The 19,234-nt window shown below is 45.0% G+C and overlaps 2 protein-coding genes across 3 annotated transcripts; both read right to left on the reverse strand.

Annotated features, from left to right (window-relative positions):
- Positions 1-310: 310 nt before the first annotated feature.
- On the reverse strand, positions 311-2,191 carry LOC107143203 (palmitoyltransferase ZDHHC19-like). Of its 2 annotated transcripts, XM_048794115.1 has the most exons (4): positions 1,994-2,191; positions 1,583-1,668; positions 1,043-1,235; positions 311-498 (listed from the first exon to the last, which is right to left on the reverse strand). In XM_048794115.1, the coding sequence occupies exons 1-4, from the start codon at positions 2,126-2,128 to the stop codon at positions 388-390; spliced, it is 525 nt and encodes a 174-aa protein (XP_048650072.1). In that variant the 5' UTR covers positions 2,129-2,191; the 3' UTR covers positions 311-387. The 2 variants fall into 2 exon arrangements, with proteins under 2 accessions (XP_048650072.1, XP_015342298.2); XM_015486812.2 differs by having other exon boundaries at positions 311-1,235.
- Positions 2,192-7,160: 4,969 nt separating this feature from the next.
- On the reverse strand, positions 7,161-18,833 carry LOC125613611 (palmitoyltransferase ZDHHC19-like). The gene is given in 5 exon segments (XM_048794477.1): positions 7,161-7,333; positions 7,336-7,414; positions 8,156-8,277; positions 8,800-9,034; positions 18,627-18,833. Coding segments are annotated over 5 exon segments (816 nt in total).
- Positions 18,834-19,234: the final 401 nt, after the last annotated feature.

Genomic DNA, 19,234 nt, shown 5'->3' on the forward strand with positions numbered 1-19,234 from the left:
CAGGCTGGGGGTTTTCTCTGCTCTCATCTCCAGCCCTTGCCAGGAAGCCAGCCAGGTCAGTCACTGTGATTATTACTGTTGCCACATTTTAAGGATGAGAGAAATGCTAAGTGTCTTGCCCAAGGTCAAAGAGCCAGACAGTGTTGGTTCCTGAGATTGGGTCTCCAGAGACCTAGGATCTTCCCTTCGAGGAGGGATTTTTTTTCCAGCTCCTCAGAATCTCCCTACACCCCCAGGATACACACTTCTCTGAACCTAGAACAGACAATGCAGAGCAGCTGCAGGAAACAGCAAAAAATATTTATGAGAATTTAACAGGCACGGAGGTCTTGGCATTCCCAAAGGAAGTGAATGAGGGTTCAGGCACAAAAGACCTCCATGTGGGGCTCACGAAATGAAGTTCAGGTGCACGTCCTTGGATCGCTGGGTGTGAAGGGGTGAAGGGGAGGCCAAGCCTCCCCTGGGGGCTTCCCACTGCAGCATTGGGCTGATGGGAAGCTAAACACAGAGTCAATACATGGGGGCTCTCCCTGACCTCCACCCCATAGCTCACAGTCAAGCCCTGGGCCCCTGGAGACAGGACAAAGGAGAGGGCTGGCAGCACAAGTCACTACAAGGAACTTTGAGGGGCACTGTGGGCTACCCACCCCACTGCGCTCCTAATGCTCCACTCCGTTTGTTTCACATGGGGACTTCAAGTAAAAATTTCCATTTAAAAAATTTCTCCTTTAAAACATGATACACTACAGAACTGGTCTCAGTCCTCATTAATAGCTGAGGAAATTGAGGCCCAGAAAGGTAAGGGACTGGCCCAAGGCCAACTAAAAAGTTAGCGGTGCAGTCTTTTCTCTCTATCTATCCAGGGACACCTGGGTGTGCTGTAAAGTCTTGTGACCTGGACCCCACACCCTCCAGGTCCATAATCCTGCTTCTTAAACTCTAAGTGCTTCAGTTTCAGGGCCAGCCCATCTTCAGGGGCTTCCCCCAACACATGTGCAACCCCCAGACACCCCTCTCCCAGTGCACACCTGCTACTCCTCACCTCCTGGAAAGCTGCAGCCTTGCCACTCCCTGGGGGGCCCTGCCCATGTGTGTAGAAACCCAGAGTTTGAGATGTGGGCCCAGGGAACTCTGTAGGATGGTGTGGGGAGGAGTATCTTGGCAAGCACAGAGCGTGCAGGGAATCCCACTCGGTTACTTCCTCTCTCTGCAGCCAGACAGCTTCTGACAAGTACCTGTGGAGTGACAGGCCAAATGCAAGGAGTCACTACCCACCTTGGCCTGGTCTCCCTGGCCACCCTCATCCCTCAGCTGGGAAAGCACAGAGCCCAGGGCTCTCACACAGGAACCTCATCCAGGCTGCAGTTCCCCTCTACCCCATTTCTTGGGGCAAGAAATTAGAAAGGCAAGAGGAGAAAAGTTCCCAGAAGGTCCCAGAGTGCCCTGGAGAAAACCGCAAAAGAAAGGACAGTGGATGACAGGGTCTGGGAGCTGGGGTCAGGGACCAGGGAAGAAGACCCAGCTTCACCCCACCCCACCAGCCTCAGGGTCCACCACTTGAGCCTCTTGTTTACCAACTCACTTGGATCCCAACGGTGCACAAATGGTCATATACCAGTTGCTGGCACAGCCCTGGTAGAAGAAGTTGTCCCCCTGAAGGAATTGTCCCTGGAGGGAGATGGGGATGGGAAGAGGAGCTCAGAACCAGCAGGACCAGGTAAGGCCATCTCCCAGTGACCCTCCCTAAGTTGGTTGACTAAGCTAGGGCTCAACCCAGGCCTGGAGCAAGACTCCAAGGGCAGGGAAGCTCAAGAGTGACCCAGGGCCTCCTGCCTTCTTGGGCTTCTAGGAGGAGTGACCTCTCTTGCCCCACTTGTGAGCAGCTCTCTCCAGACAGTGCTGACCCAGCACCCACCTCTCCTGCCTTCCCAGGGCTCCTCATCCCCTTGTGCCTCCCTGTGCAGGATCCTGGCTCTGTCTCCATTGGCCACACCTTTCCTCTCACCCGTCCTTCCAGATACTTTTTAGGATCTTCCTTGTGCTGCTCAACTGCTCCAAAGACAGTGTTATCACCCCACTCCCACTTCACTTCCCCACCTCTCATTTTTTTAAAAAAATGTGCCTTCATTGAATTTCACTCTCTGGGAGGGAAGGGGCAGAGGGGAGGCCCAATTATAGTTTCCTAGTCAAAAATCACATGGTCAGGGCTGGGCTGTAGCTCAACAGCAGAGTGCTTACCTAGCATGCATGAGGCACTAGGTTCGATCCTCAGCATCACATAAAAATAAAATAAATAAATTAAAGGCATTCTGTCCATCTACAACTACAAAAAATTTTTTAAAAAAATCACATGGCCCAGGGAAATCTGGGCTGAAGGCCTTCAGTACACAAAGCAGGAAAAGTCAAGCTCAAAGGTCAAGTCCTCCCTTTGACACTGACTGGCTTCTCCTCTATTTTATTCCACTTTTCCCTTCCCCCCACTCCATTCATAAGCCTTGCCCCCTCCTCCTCCCAGACCAGATTGAGTCTCAACTTCAAGAGATTTAGCTAGCAAAAGTTCTGTCATAATGGAAAGTGGCCCAGCAGCACCTCTGTCCACCCCAACTCTCCATTGACCCTCACATGAAGACTTTGATCTTCAACACTATTCTCCACTATGAGGAACTAGGATTCCACATCAGGACAGCTCTGGAATATTCCACCATGTCCAAAAAACAACATGAACTATTGTGTTCTATGTGTTCTGCCTCCTTTAATGTGTTCACAGCACTTAAGAAACTAGTATCGTGCCAGGTGCAGTGGCGCACACCTGGAATCCTAGTGACTTGGGAAGTTGAGGCAGGAGGATCGAAAGTTCAAGGCCAGCCTCAGCAACTTAGCAAGACCCTCAGTAACTTAGTGAGACCCTATCTCAAAACAAAATATAAGAGGGATTGGGGATGTAGCTTAAATGATAAAGTACCCCTGGGTTCAATCCCTAGTACCAAAAATAATAATAATAATAATTAATTAATGGCAAAGTGTTAAAAACCTTTACAGAATTTTTAAATTTACTGAAAGAATTTTTGATTAGATGGATATAAAGTATAGAAAATGTTGATTGATTGTACATAGTGTATATAAAAATGCTTAAAGGAATAATAATTAGTAAATTTTGTTTTTTAGTTATAGATGGACATAATCTCTTTATTTATTTTTATGTGGTACTGAGGATCAAACCCAGTGCCTTGCATGTGTGAGGCAAGCGCTTTACCACTGAGCCACAGCCCCAGCCCCAGATAATTAGTAAATTTTTAAGAACTGAGCAGAAAATCTGAATACTTTCCTTTCCCCACATGGAACCCTATTAGACATGAATAGAATCCAACAGCTCTGAAGCACCAGGACCAGCCTCCCTTACTGGCTCCACTCCTGGGGCTCCTTCTCCAATTCTGTGTCTCAAAAGCTACCATACCCCCACAGGACCGAAATCAAGTGGAATTTTCTTCTTGCCCCATTTTCTGCCCAACTTCCTGCTGCCTCTCCTTCTTCCCCTTATCCTGGGGGATCAGGGCACCAGGCTTCTCTCTGATCCTTTCTCTCTTTTCTTCTATCCCCAAATGTTGATTCTTTTGTTTGTAGGTTCACTCATTTATTCAGATTTCTTTTCTTTGTGTGCTGGGGATTGAAGAACTCAGGCCCAGTTCATGCTAAGCACAAGCTCTACCACTGAGATGCGCCCCCAGCCAGAAATATTTCAGGGCATCAAGAATGCCTCAGTCAAATCGGGCATGGTGGCACACTTATGTAATCCCAACGACTCGGGAGACTCAGGCGGGAGGATTACAAGTTCAAGAGCATACTCTTTCAGAGAATAAGGCACGGAGGGTACAACAAGTGGAGTGGAGGCCTGGGACATTAAGAGTGGGGATTGCTTGGCTTTTAAGATGAAGCACAAACATGTGTAAATGACCATGGGAAGGAATGGTAGTAAGAGTAATAGCAGCACACAGGGCACTTTATGTTATCAGCCACTGTTCTGTTTCTTACGTGAATTGACCCATGCTTCACTCTTTTACAGATAGAAAACTGAGCAACCAGGTGGCTAAGTAGCATACCCAAGGTCTCCCTGCTGGTATGTTGAAGAGCTGTGATTTGGACTTATGTGGTCTGGCTCTAGAGTCCTTGCCACCAACCACCAAGCAAGTGACTCCAGGAGGAGTTGCAGTCAGGGAATGGAGTATGGTGGGAGTGAAAGTTGGAGCATGGGATCAGTGCCTGAGATGGGTGCTGCAGGTAATGGAAAGGAGCCCTGTCTGGTGAATCCCAGTGCAGACCACATTTAGGTCCCTTGAGACTGAGGATCCTGGACTTGGAGGGCCTCATTCTGAGCAGAGGAGGAAGGGCGATGGCCTATGGCCTGACCTGGGGCTGGAAGAACCACAGGATGGAGGGAGGGAAAAGGCTGCCAGGCAAACTCAATGATGATACTAGAAGCTGGAGAGAGGAGGAGACAGGCAGACCACAGGGCTGAGGAATAAGGGCCAAGCACAGGAGTCACAGGGGGGAGAGAACCACATATGGCAGTGGTGGGTGGTGACTAAAAGGATGGGAGGTGATGAGCAGACAGGCTCCTCTGTCTGTCCAGCTGCCTCGGGGTCTGCAGCTTCCCCTCCCCCACTGATGCTGCCCACCAGTCTTCTTGAAAGAGCCTTTAGTCAAGTGATTGCCATACTAAAGGAATCCCATGGTAAAGATGCCCACCCCTATCATTCCTAGTCAACACTAAAAAGAAAAAGCAATAAAGACACACAGATTGGAAAGAAGGTAATGAAACTGTTCTTCACAGATGACATAATTTTCTACGTAGAATGAACAACAACTACAAAATGCTTGGGGAGAACTCAGTGGTCAAGCACCCCTGATTCAACCCCCAGTCCTGGAAAAACAACACTAAGAACTCCTGCTCTTGGGAAGATGCTACGAAGAAAATGGAATGACAAGGAACAGATTGCAAGAAGAGATTTACAAAACCTAGATCTGAATCTGATGTAGAAAACTCTTAAAACTCAATAAGAAAACAACCCTTTTTTTGTTGTTGTTTTAATGGGCAAAAGACATGAAAATATGCCCAACATCATTACTCAATAGGAAAACTCAACCTGGAGCCTTAATGAGATACCACGACTCATTTATTAGGTTACGATTAAAAGACAAAAGAAAATAACAACAAATGACAGGGTCAAATGTTGGTGAGGATGTGGAGCAACTGGAATTCTCATACATTGCTGGTAGAAACTAGAAATTGTATAGTGGTTTTAGACAAATTTGACAATTTCCTATAAAGTTCCACAAACAGTTACCTTATGACTCAGCAATGACCCCTAAGAATTTACCCAACAGAACTGAAAACTTATGTTCAATGCCTATATACCAATGTTTGTAGCAAATGTATTTGTAACTGCCCAAAACTACCTGGACACCATGGCCCACACCTGTAATCCCAGAAGTTTGGGAGGCTAAGGCAGGAGGATTTCAAGTTCAAAGCCAGTCTCAGCAACTCAGTGATGCCCTAAGCAACTTAGCGAGAACCTGTCTTAAGATTAAAAAAAGAAAAAATTTCCATAAAGAAAACACAAAGGGGGAGGGGATCTGGGAATGTAGCTCAATGGTTAAGCATCCCTGGGTTCAATCCCTGGTACAAAAAACCCAAAACAAACAAAAAATACTGCCAAAAGCTAGATACAATGTAAAAATCCTTCCATTGGTGAATGTATAAATAACCTGTAGGGCATCCATACAATACTACATAACAATAAAAGGAAATGAACTACTGATATGAGCAATAACATGAATGAATCTCAAATGCATTGTGCTAAATGAATGAAGCCAGGCTAAAAAGACAACAGCTCCATTTTTACATGATTCTGGAAAAAGAAAAACCAGGACATAGGGAGAGAAACTGACAACAAAAGATGATGAAAGGATTTTCTGGGGTAATAAAACTGGTCTAACTTTAGTCATAGTGGAGAATGCAGGACAGTATCCATTTGTCAAAATCCCTAACTATAGACTAAAATGGGTAATTTTTACCATTTCCTCAATAAGCGGCTTAAAAAAAAAATCCCAAGATGGTTCCCAGGTTTCCCCTTCACCAAAACTAAATTCCACGCTTGACTTTGTGGGTCTTTTTAATCTTGACCCCCCCACGGGGTCAACTTCATTGCCCTTGGGCTTGAATTAGAACCTTTTTCTCATCGTTCTGTTAACATCCTACTTTCTGGTTTCTGTGCCTTTTTGCACAGGTGCCTCTCATCAGGCAATGCCCCCCTGTCCTCTGCCTCTCCACAGTGATACCTAGGACATAAAGAGCTGCATGTCCTCCCCTACAACCGTGGGCCTCGCCAAACTCTCAGTTTCTTCCAGTCTGCTACAACACTCTGGTATGACGCCCTCTCAGAGTGTTCCTGGGTGTCGGCCGGTTGCTTATCAACACAAGTGCAGGATGTACTTACCTCTACACACATCCCTCAAAAAACACTCAGCCTGGCACACAGTAGGCTCTCCACTCAATGTGCCCAGGAGGGAGAAGGAACACTGAGCTCCAGGGGGAGGAGAGATTTGAGCTGCATCTTAAGGGATGGGTCCAGAAGGACTCAAGAAGCAAGGGCAGTGGAGAAAGCACAGAAAGTGCTGGAGCCGCAGATGTGCAAGAACATTCTGCCCTGCTTACCTGGCCCTCTTAGGGGCGCCTGGCGGCGCTCACCCACGCAGCTTGGATCAGCAGGAGCAGGATGAGCGGCAGCAGGAGGCTGGTGGAAGGTAGAGCTAGGATGAAGCTTGGCTAAGAAGCCAAGCCACCAAAGAGTTATTCTTTGGCCCCGCCCCTCTACTTGACCACGCCCCAAACCCCGTCCTAGTTAGCCCCGCCCACCCACTTTTCCACCCTGGACTGAACGCTTGGTCCAGTCAGCAAAGCGAAACCTCACTCCACCGCGCTGTTGTCCCGCCTGTTCCTTCTCAACCTTCATTGCCCCACTCCCTGGCTCCGCTAGATTCTTAACTCCACAGTCCATCCTACCCCATCCATCTCCCTGACCCACTCGCCTTCAACCTGTCCTTCACAGATCCTCCCAAGTGGCTCCTCCCTCTAGCCCCACCCACGTCAGCCCCACCATCGGTTACCCTGCCCCTTGGCTGTCGGTCCCTCCAGTCCCAAGCCTGTGCTCTTCCCACTGCGGGCCCTTGGTACGGTGTGGATACGCCATGGCTTTGTCCAGGGAGAAGGGTCCGTGTCTCGTGCGCAGGAGGAATATCAGGCAGGTAGCCAGCAGGACACTCAGGTAGAGGCAAGGGATATGAGCAGTGGCAAGAAGATGCGGAAGTTGTGATGACCGATGCAATTATTGACCCACTTGCAGTGGTGGTCAAAGTCCTAGGGGAGAGGAGGAAGGCCTCAAGGGTCTATCTGGCCTAGCCCATCAGCCCCAAATCTTGAGGCCTCCCCCAACCTAGCCCCTAGACCTCCTGCTCTTGGCCCTATGCAGGGGCTCCCATATCCAGGGCGAAACTAGCATTTCCATGGTTAGAGCACAGTTAGGACGCCATGGCTCATCAGGTCACCTGTCCTGAGTGAAGTCTTTAGAGATAAGACCTGCCTGGTGTCACTTCAAGCAAGGTATAGGGTAAGTCTGAGCCTCTATGTTCTCAGATACTGAATAAGGATGTGAAGAACTTGCTTGCCCAGCCAGCCTTCTGCACTTGTAAGTCTACTCAGGGTGTGCACGTGAGAAAAGAGCACTCAGAACCCAGGAAACCCTCCAGCTTGGACACCCAGAGGTGGACAGGCATCAGTCAGCCTAAAGGTCTGGGTATCTAGTATCTGTAAGCCAGAGGATGGGACAGGCGCTGCCTTTCCTCCCCCTGACTCCACCAGGCTCAGCACAGATGAGATGCCCTTTGCCTATCAGCACCTGTGCAAGCAAGGCCAGCCTCTCAGGACACATACAGACACAGAGGCGATACAGATGTAAGTGACCTAGAGTGGCTGAGAGCCACTTTTAGCAGTCTGGGAAGATGGTCTCATACCCACCCTTGGCTCACATATGATGTGAGGTTCCCAGTCCTGGCTAGGTGCCTGGGGAAGGGAGAGTGAACAGGAAGGAGGAGTACTCACCTCCACACAGATGTTGCATAAGGGGCAGTGGAAGGTCCAGGGAAGGCAGTGGAAGGAACAATGTGGGCACCAGGGCATTTGAAAGGCCACATATGCTGCCTCAGGGTCCTGCTTGAAGGCGCCTGGCATGGGAAGAGGTGTGGGCAATGGCAGGAGGCCCTTCCACCACTCTGATGCTTGGGGCTGCCCCATAGTATCACTGGGCAACAAGAAGGGTGGGGAGGAGGTGGGCAGGGGAATCCCGGTCCCTTGAGCAAGCTGACCACTCAGATGGGCGGCAGTCAGAGAGAAGGGCTGTCCAGCCACAGGAGCTCTACATGGAGCTCCCCCCTTTGGAATAGTGATCAGTGCTTGGAATCGGGTGTGAAATGGGAAGGAGGAAGGGTGAACTGCGTGGTTTGGAAGAGCCTGCTGCCTCTCTTGCCAGCCTGCTCAGTCCTCCCTGCTAAAGCAACTGGAAAACCTCCAGGATTCTGTTTCTTCTCACCTCAGTGGCTTGGGAAATGAAGTGCCAGGGCCTAAGTAATGATGACATGGAGAGAGGGATCCTGAGTTCATAGGTGGGGTTAGCACTTTAGAAATCACCTCTGAAGGCATCAGCCCTTGGGGTGCCACCTCCTTCTCTCAGGGGTCTGAAGTCTTACCTCGATACAAGATACCAGGATCTGAGGAATTGAGAGAAATCATACTGCAGATGGTTAGGACAAAGAGAAGTCCCATTACCTCGGGAAAAGCCCACTCCCCATTCTGGGCCAGCCACCTGCAACTGAAACCAGAGCCAGGCTCAGTTCTAGTCTGGGGCAACCCAGAGCTCCCTGTGAGGTCTGGCTCACCTGAGGTCAGACTTACATACCTTAAGGACAGCTCTAAATATCCAGGCTAGAGACAGACCATGAAGACCCCACCAAATGTCACCAGCATTATCAGTCACCCAAAGTTCCCTAAATGCATCAGGCACTCTACACCTCTGTGCTTGCATATCAGGTTTCCTCTAACTCTATATCCTCCTTCCCCTGCTGACCCTGTCTATCCACTTCCCTGCCTCTGCACTATCATTGTCTATTTTCCCTTCTATCTCTTTGTTAAGAAAACTGACAGCTTGCATGGGACACTCATGGGAAGGAGAAAAGGCCACTGAAAATGACCAGCAGCATTGCATTAAAGCTGAAAGAGGATTGGGAGAAACCAGGAATATCTGAGCAGAGTTGGAGTTGGTGCATGACATACTATGAGAAAGGCATGGCTAGGCCTCCTGTTCTCAGAGAAATGAGGGCCACCAGATCCCTCTTCTGTTTTGGCACCCAGACTGCTGTGACTACAGCAGAGAAGGGAAGAAATGTCAAGTGTGACATCACAGAGGTTCAGGAATGGGGGCTTTGGCTGCTTCCAGTGACTTCTCAGAGATACCTTCCCTACCCCCACATACGCACATATTGTAAACTGGGACATCTGCTCTTACAGTGTTGGCTTTTTTGGAGCTTGTGATGATGTGGATGTGGTTTGTCCCCCAAAGGTTCATAGGCTGGAGGCTTGGTCCTCAGTGTGGCAGTGTTGAGGTGGTAGAACCTGCAAGAGATGGGCCTAGTGGGAGGTAATTCGGCCACTGGGGATGAGGCCCTTGAAGGAAGTAATGGACTTCTCATGGGCCCCATTTGCTCCTTTGAGAGCAGGTTGTTATAAAAAGAGCAAGACTTGTCCCTCCCCAGTTTCCTGGCCATGAAATCTTTACCCCTTGCATATCCTCCCACCATGATGTCATTTACCATGTTGTGATGACCCTCACTAAAGTTCAGCTGCAGGGGCTGCCAAATCTTGGACTCTGAAATAAATAAACCTCATTTCTTTATAGAGTACCCATCCTCAGGTATTTTGTTAGAGCAACAGAAAGCAGGCTAATACAAAAACCATATAATATGGTCTCTGGATAAATGGCATGGGGAGAAATATGGTGGTTCTTATCACCCTTTCAGGCCCAGTCCTAATTGGAGCCAACAGTGCTCATTGCTTATCCTAGCTCCACTTCTTCCTTTTTGTTGTAACAGAGCTCCAGTTTGTTGGAGGAGGTAGCAATCTACCAACTAAATATCTTCCCAGTTTCCCTCATTTCCAGGGTGGGCTTTATGACAATTCTGGTTAAAGAGACATGTGCAAAGGTCTATGGAGGATTTCTAGGAAAGATTTTGCCTTTTCAATAAAAGGGAAGATGATGCAGTTGGCAGAGCTCTGCCCCTCTTCTGTCTGTCTTGAGGCTAGACCTGCTGGCAGGGGTGCCACCTGGGACCCTTTAGGCAATCAGTCATGAGAAGTCACAAGTCATGCTACCCAGACACAACTTGAGAAATGGTTGAGTCCTTGTCATCAACTGCTTCCCCCAGAGCTTCATATTATGAGAAAATAACTGGGTTTCTATTACACTGACATGTGTCATTGTATTGGCCACTGGCACATGAAACCCTCTGCTTTAGCAGATTCTTCCCACCATAAGTCTTGGTGAGGGGCAGAAACCATTTTCCCATCCAATTGGAGCTCAAAATGGCCAAAAACTTGTGGCTTCTCTTATAATGATTACAGAGGTCTGTGATCCGGGTGACATCAATTTCACTCTAGAACTGCTACCACCAACTGACTGAGGCTGACATGCAGCAATAGCACTGATGCCCAGTGATCATATGTAGTGCCCCCTCTTTTTTGGGCTGGGGATTGAACCTAGGGGCACTGAGCTACATGTCCAGCCATTTTTATTTTGAAACAGGGTCTCACTAAGTTGCTGAGGCTGGCTTTGAATTTTTTATCTTCCTGCCTAGCCTCCAAAGCTGCTGGGATTACATGTGTGCGCCACTATGCCTGGCCAAGGAAATGAAATTGATTAAAAATAGATAAATGGCATAACTCAGTGGCAGAGTATTCCCTAGCATGTGCAAAGCCCTGGGTTTAACAGTATAGGGAGAAAGAGAAGAAGGAGGAGGAGGAGGAGAAGGAAAACAAGAGGGGAGGGGGAAAGGGATGGGAAGGGGAGGTAAGGGGAGGAGGAGGGGAGGAGGAGGGGAGAAGGAAGAGGAGGAGGGGAGAAGGAAGAGAAGGAGGAAAAGTAAAAGATTCCTGGTCAGCTGAGCACAGTGGCATGTGCCTGTAGTTCCAGCTTCTCAGGAAGATGGCAAGAAGATCACTTGAACCAGCTGGCAAGAAGATCACTTGAACCAGGATATCAGAGCCAACCTGGAGGGCTGGGGTTGTAGCTCAGTGGTGAGCGCTTGCCTAGCATGTGTGAGGCCCTGGGTTCGATTCTCTGCACCGTATATAAATAAAGTCCATTGACAACTTTAAAAATATTAAAAAAAAAAGTGTATCAGAGCCAACCTGGACAACATAGGGAGACCCAATCTCTAAAAAAAAAAAAATTCCCTGGTCAACACACAATTATTACTATATTATCTTGTTCCTATAAATAAGAAAACATGTTTTCTTAATGATTCTCAAATCAAGAGGTTAAAGTCCATGGAATAAGAATTGTAATGTGACTGATAACAATTGATAAGGAAAAAATTATATATATATATATGAAATTGAAGCCACTGAACTACCTCCTCAGCCCTTTTTATTTTGAGACAGGGTCTCATTTAGTTGCTGAGTCCAGCCTCGTCCCTGCTGCCATTCTCTTGCCTCAGCTGCCCAGTCTCTGGGATCATAGTCGTGTGGTACCACGTCCAGCTCAATAAGATTATATTTTAAATTCTAAATTTTAAAGCTTTTGATATTTTCATTTGTCATAATTTAATATAACTGTATATATTAATGCACATTTAAAATACCCACATACTGAAATATGTTAAAATGAATTAATTTTTAAAAGTTGTATGTATAGTAGGAGGAGAGAATTAGTATACTGGAAGAGGAATAATCCTTGAATAACAATTTGATTTTAACATGATGCAGCAACATGTTGTTATTTGGCTGGTCTGGTGGCACACTTTTATAATCCCAGTGGAGGGTAAGACAAGAGGATGGCAGCCTCAGCAACTGAATGAGACCCTGTCTCAAAATAAAAAAATAAAATGGGTTTTAGATGTAGTTCAGTGGTAAGCACCCCTGGGTTCAGTCTCCAGTACAAAAAAAATTATGATTTGCTTTCTCCCTATTATATCCCATGGCAGAGAGTTATTACCTCACCTACCCTATTTAATGGGACCTATGCTTTTTTGCCGGGTTTTTTTTTTTTTTTTTTTTTTTTGGAAATTTTATGACCATAGACAATTATAAGCATAGTAATAGAACAATAGGAGATTCCTTGAGTCTAAAGAAACTGAAAACACTGAATGTTATATGACCTTGGTGTGCCTTGTAGATGGATTAATCCAGCAAATGGATTAATTCACCCATGAGATCAAAGCCCTAATCATTGGGCCAGTCTTGATTACTCTCCAGTGGACACTGTGAGCAGTTCTTAGCATCAGGCATCTGGACTCTTATCCGATGGCACTTTTTGATGTTGCTGTTTCTCATACCGGGCCCCAAATTCAGAATAATAAAACTGACCTCATGTCTTTTTGCCTTGTAGATAGCACCAAAGACTCCCTCCCACCCCTCCTGATCTATGACAAAGCCCTTTCAAGTACCTGGCACACTTAACAAATACTTATTGAATGGAAAAATGAATGAATATGCTAACACTTATTTAACCAAGCTCTACTAATAGGTGTTTAGGTTGATTCATCTTTTTCAGAGTTAAAATACTATAATAAGAATTCCTATGAATCTATTTGTACCTGTGTTTCTAATTATTTCCTCAGAGTAGCTCCCTAGTGATTGGATTTTGGATCAATAAATGTGAACATTTAAAACATCTCAATAATTTGCAAGATGCGTTGCAGAAAAATTTTCAATTGGACTTATTCTGATGTCAGGGGAACCTCTATCATCCTTGCACCGGGTCCTCCCACTCCTCATCAGGGCCTTACAAAGGGTAACCACGTGCTCTACCACTGACCTCCATCTTGCTTCAGCCCATTGAAGCAAGTTTAACACAAGATTTTGATGCACGCTTGTAATCAGTTTGTACAGAAAGTGGGGGGGCAGATGGTATTAATACCACTTTCTGGTCTTCCTCTACTCACTGCCCCACCTCAGTCCTCTCTGCTGATGCTCCCTCCTCTTCCTAACCTCCAAATATTGGAGTACCCAGGGCTCTTATCCATTCTACTCCACTAACTAGATGTTCTCATTCTGTCCACACCCTAACTACTTATCCATGCACTTTTAGCTTCCACGTTAATGTCTGTGGCCTTGATTTCACTTCAAATCTCCAGACTCATGCTTCCAACTACTCAGACTGCTTCTATACTTGATTCCCAGCAGGTACCTCCCACTTAACCTTTCCAGAGTCAGTCCCTCGATTCCTTGCTCCCCAAATCCCCTTCTCCAATAGTATTCTTCATCTCAGTAATTAAGACCAAAATTCACTCTTATTCAGATCAAAACCCTGGAATCAGGTTTTGTTGGTCATATCTTTATTGCTGTGACCAAAATATCTGACAAGAAATACTTAGAGGAAAAATGTATTTGAGGTTTCGTTCACAGTCAGCCAATCCCACTGATTCCATTGATCTGGGCCTGAGGTAAGGCAGAACATCAGGATGGAAGGATGTGACAGAGGAAAACTGTTCAGTTCATGGCAGCCAGGAAGAAGTGGGAGTGGGGAGAGAGAGAGAGAGAAAGACAGAAAAAGGGAGGAAGGGGGCCAGGGAGAGACATATTTCCCAAGGCTGTACCCCCAATGACCCATCTCCTCTAGCCATTTCCCACTTGCCTACAGTTATCACCTAGTGGTCCATTCAACTATCAATGGATTAATCCAGCAAATGGATTAATTCACCTATGAGGTCAGAGCCCTCATCATTGCCCCCTAAACTCACCTTTGAACCTCGCCGCATTGGGGATTATGCTCCCCAAACATGAACATTTTAAGGAACATTCCAGACCTAAACCACAACACAGGCTGAGGCAGGGGAGGATTGTTTGCCTGAGAAACGTAAGTGAGACCCTGTCTCAATAACAAAAACATAAGCAAACAAAATCCTTTACAGTCACCAGGTTCCTGTCTTCATCTCACATCCAATATCTGATCCATGGCTCCACCTTCAAAATACAATCTATCAGGGCCAGGCACCATCCTGTCTTGTCTGGAATTTTAATAACCTCCTAACTGATCTGTGTTGCTTCCACCCTTGACTCTTAGTAGACTGTGCTCCAAATATTAGCCAGTGCTTCTTTTAAAACTGAAATCAGGACTTCAGCTCAGAACCCTCCAAAGGCTTCCTGTTTCCCTCAGAGTAAAGCCCAAGGTCCTAACCAGGACCTTCAAGGCCTATTGACCTGGCCCCACTAAATTTCACACCTCATTTCCTAACATACTCACCCTTGTTCACGCCACACCGGCCAGGCCCAGAGGTCTCTGTGATGTCGCCTCAAGTACACTCACATAGTCTAGCCCTGGGTCCCTTTCTGTTCCCTTTTCCTGAATTTTCCACCACAAATATTCACAGCACTTGCTCTTCACTTCAAGTTCTTTGTTCAAGTGGTACCTTCTGCCATGGAGGGAAACAAGCTCATCAGTCTTTTCTGTCAAACTGGAGAAACTCCATTCTAACTTCCTCACTTCCTGACTGCTAATTTCTTTCAATGGCTGCCTATCTTTTTAAAATCTGTACTTCCCCAGCCTTCACTTTCTCCTAAGTGTACATGCCAAGAGGCATTCAACCCGAACACTTTCCCACTGCATGAGAACAAAGTGAGGGTTAGGGTTAGGGAGAGATAGAGGGGCTTAGGCAGCCAGGGCAAGATGGCTAGGAGGGCAAGGAGGTCGGGGACAGGGCTAGAACAAAGGAGCATGGAGAGGGGTCTTCTGATGAGATCATCTCCTGCTTGACAAAAGTGCTCGCTGACACACACAGGGGATCCAGTCAGGCAGACACTTCCATGCTTGTGCTCCTAAGTGTTTTTCAATAGAAAAACAAAAACAGATCCTTGGACAGAGGGGGCACCAATCAATAATAGTGGACAGAAGAGGAGGTAAGGGAAGGAGGAAATCCATCCAGAGACCATAAAGAGAACAGGCCAACACTCCCCACTGGATTCCCAGCTCTGGGGCCCTTTGTTTTTGGAGAAGTCTATCTTTGTATCTCTCTTCTCTCTCTTCAATAAACTTTCTTCTTGCTTTCTATCTCTGTGTCCTGTTCAATTCTTTGCTGAAAGGAGACAACAAACCCAGCACCCATAGACCAAAAGGCATTCAACCCAACAGGACTTTCCCACCAGAAGGCAACAAAGGCAGGTAGGGACAACTTGAGGTGTATTTCTTTAAATAACCCAATAGGAGACAGTGCAGTCAGTCCCAACCAAGGAGACCTGGCTAAGTGTCCCTTTCTTTAGTGGCTATTTATGCCAAAGACTTTGTGGTCAGTTTGGACCAATGGACAGCAGCCAATCACCCTTGTGTCAGGGATAAAGCTGAGACTGCCTGCACCTGATTTCAATTTTGACTGCTTGTGCATCCTTTGAGTAGACGTAAAATTCTTGCCTTGCCAACAAAGCTGATTCGTCTCTGAATGTTTATTTCAGCTCCTGGTGAAGCCAGAATTAGACAGGCAGATAGGCAAGGGTCAGATATAAAAAATGAAATGACTGAAATGTTAATTTCTTTAGAGCTCCACCCTTATCAAAAACTTGCCCCTGCTCCAACCTGTTGCTAAGGTAACCTATCCTAGGAATTGCCCCTCCCCATAGGGAGTTATAAAGTTGTTAATTATAAAGTTGTTATAAAGAATTAAGGAAAAAACAGATATTTTGGGTTTTGTTGGGGTCTTTGCCTTACTCTGAGTTCTGATGTGAATTTCTCTTTCTAAGGCTGCTAATGAAAATTAAAAAAAAAAAAAAAGTAGGGCTGAAGATGTGGCTCAGTGGTCAAGTGCCCCTAAGTTCAATACCCACCCCCCCAAAAAAAAAAACAATAAAATAATATAAACAATGATACTGCTGGAAAAATATAAACAACGATGCTGGAAAGTTGTTGGTAGTACTGTGGACTAGTAAAACCACTCTGGAAAACAATATGGAGATTCCTCAATAAACTGGGGATGGACCCAGCTATCCCACTCCTTGGTATTTTCCCAAAATTAAAATCAGCATACTGTCATGGTACAGCCACTTCGTGTTTATAGCAGAACAATTCACAATAGCTAAGTCTCAGATGCCTGTCAATAGATAAATGGATTAAGAAATCGTGATTACATATGTATGAAAAGAAAAAAAAAAACCCAACACATCCACATTGAAATGTGAGCAGGCAAAAATATAAAACAGGCAATTCACAACACAAAACAACAAAGTGACTTATACATATATAAAACATTAAATTTCATAAGTAATGAAATATATATTATATGGAAGAACCAATCAATTGTAAATTAATAAAACAAGGAAGCGAAAATCTATTAGAGTAGAGAGAGGAGAAGAGAAGAGGCGAGGGGAGAAGTGGAAGGATGAAAGATGAATCATGAACTGGAATAAATTTCCACACATGAATGAGTTTGTTGGGATGAACCCAACTACTGTATATAATTAATAAAATAAAAAGCACTGGGCTGGGGATGTAGCTCAAGTGGTAGCGTGCTCACCTAGCAAGCGTGAGGCACTGGGTTGGATTCTCAGCACCACATAAAAACAAAATAAAGATATTGTGTCCACCTAAAACTAAAAAATAAATATTAAAAAAATTTAAAAATAAATAAAAAATAAAAAGCACTAATAAAAATAAAGTATCATTTGCATAATTTGCAAGATGCTTTCCAGAAAGCTTGTACAAATTTTTGCCCTGTTATGAGAATACATAAATACTAATACTGTAATTGAATATTAGTACAAAGTATTTTTTCCAGTTTTAGAGGTGACAAATTATATCTTGATCTTTTGATTTTAAATTACTGTTATTTATGAAATTTAATATTTTATATGCCTAAAAGTCACTTTGTTGTTTTGTTTTTTGAGTTACTTGTTTACATTTTTTGCCTGCTCACATTTCAGCACGGATGTGTTGGGGTTTTCTTATCATGGTAAACGTACCTAACATAGAATTTACCACTTTAACGATTTATTAAATGTCTGGTTCTGCAGCATAAAGTACCTTCCCCTTGTTAGGTAACCATCACCACCATCCACCTCCAGAATTTTTTCATCACCCCAAACAGAAACTCTGCCCATTCATCATCTCCTCCTTCCCTCTACCCATATGGCTCTACTTCCTGTCTCTATAAGTGTCACTATTCTAGGGATCTCAGATAAATGGGTAGATCATACAAGCTATTTGGATTCAGTTTATCTCACTTAGCATAATAATATTTTCCAGATTTATCCATATTGGAGCATATGTTAGAATTAATTGCTTTTTAAGGCCAAATAATAGTCCATTGTATGTCACATTTTGTTTATCCATTCATCTGCCAATGAACATTTTGGTAGCTTCTACTTTTGGGTACTATAAATAATGCTGCTATCTATGTTTATTACAAATATCTGTTCAAGTCCTTGCTTTTAATGCTTCTGAATATATCTGCAGGACTGGAATTGCTGGATCATATGGTAATCACATGTGTTTAATTCTTTAAGGAATTCCCACAGTGTTTCCCTCAGTAGCTGTACCATTTTAAATTACTATCAACTATGCATGAGGGATCTAATTTCTCCGCATCCTCGATAACACTTTTTGTTTGCTGGAGGTTTGTTTGTTTTATTTTTATTATTATTTTACATAAAAATTTTATTCAATAAAAATAACAGGTAATATCAAACAGGCATTGATATTAAGAGAAAAACTGACTAGAAGAATTTGGGATGGGGGTTCTGGGGATTGAACTCAGGAACAATTGACCACTGAGCCACATCCTCAGCCCTATTTTATATTTTTTTATTTAAAGGGAGGGTCTCACTGAGTTGCTTAGTGCCTTGCTTTTGCTGAGGCTGGCTTTGAACTCAAGATCCTCCTGCCTCAGCCTCCTGAGCTCCTGGGATCACAAGCGTGCACTATGGCTCCCTGCTAGAAGAAATTTTATCTTAAACAATTTACAATAACCTATTTGTAGTTGCATTTGACTGAGCTCTGTTGTGAAGAATGCAGGTCATGCACAGGTCTGGATGAATAATTTATACATTTTTCAAGTATTCACTGAATACTACCTTATATACACATATACATTAAATTTGTGAAAGATTTAATTGATGATCCCAGATACACTTCATTTTTGTTGCTCTTTTGGAAGAGGCCATCTAAAGAGAAAGAGTATGTGTTTCTGGCTCATGAATCATGCACTGACAACTGTTGGATACCAAGTCTCCTCCACCCCTCTTCAGACATTGATGACATGGGTTTTGGACATATTTGGAAAGTACTTGTTTGGAAAGTTCTCTGGGTAACATGGCATACCGGTACTCCTAGTGCTCTTCGAATACTGGTTTGAGCAGTAGATCTGCGTGAGGGCCATACTGCAGGCCTCGCAGCGAGGCAGAACTGAGGCGGGCGGAGACCGAGTGGGCACGAACTGGCCAAGGACCGGTGAAGCCGCGTGGACGCGCGTGCGTTCCAAGCCGGGGCAACGGACCCAACTCCACTACTGTTGTTTGGTTTTATCATAGCTGTCCTAACGGGTGTGAAGTGGTAGCTCGTTGTGGGTTTTTGTTATTGTTGTTTTGTTTGTTTTTAAATTGTTCTAATTAGTTATCGTGGTAGTTTTAATTAACATAAGTGTTGGGTTTCTCTTTTTTATTTGCAGGATCACTTTTCTAAAAAGAATGAGATTATGGCATTTGCCAGTAAATGGATGGTAATGGAGAATACCGTATTGTCCTCAGTGAAATAAGTCAAACTCAGAAGCTCAATGGTCTCTGTAGGCCGAAGCTAGAGTAAGGAAAGGGAGGGAAGGATAGGATAACAAAGAACCAATCAAATATAAATTAATAGGCATTAATATTTTCGTGTGTTCATTGCAAACATGTTCTCAGTTTTGTTTGCCTTTTAATTTTGTGTAAAATTTT

Source organism: Marmota marmota, unplaced genomic scaffold (genome assembly GCF_001458135.2).
Source record: "Marmota marmota marmota unplaced genomic scaffold, marMar, whole genome shotgun sequence".
Classification (NCBI taxonomy): domain Eukaryota; kingdom Metazoa; phylum Chordata; class Mammalia; order Rodentia; family Sciuridae; genus Marmota; species Marmota marmota.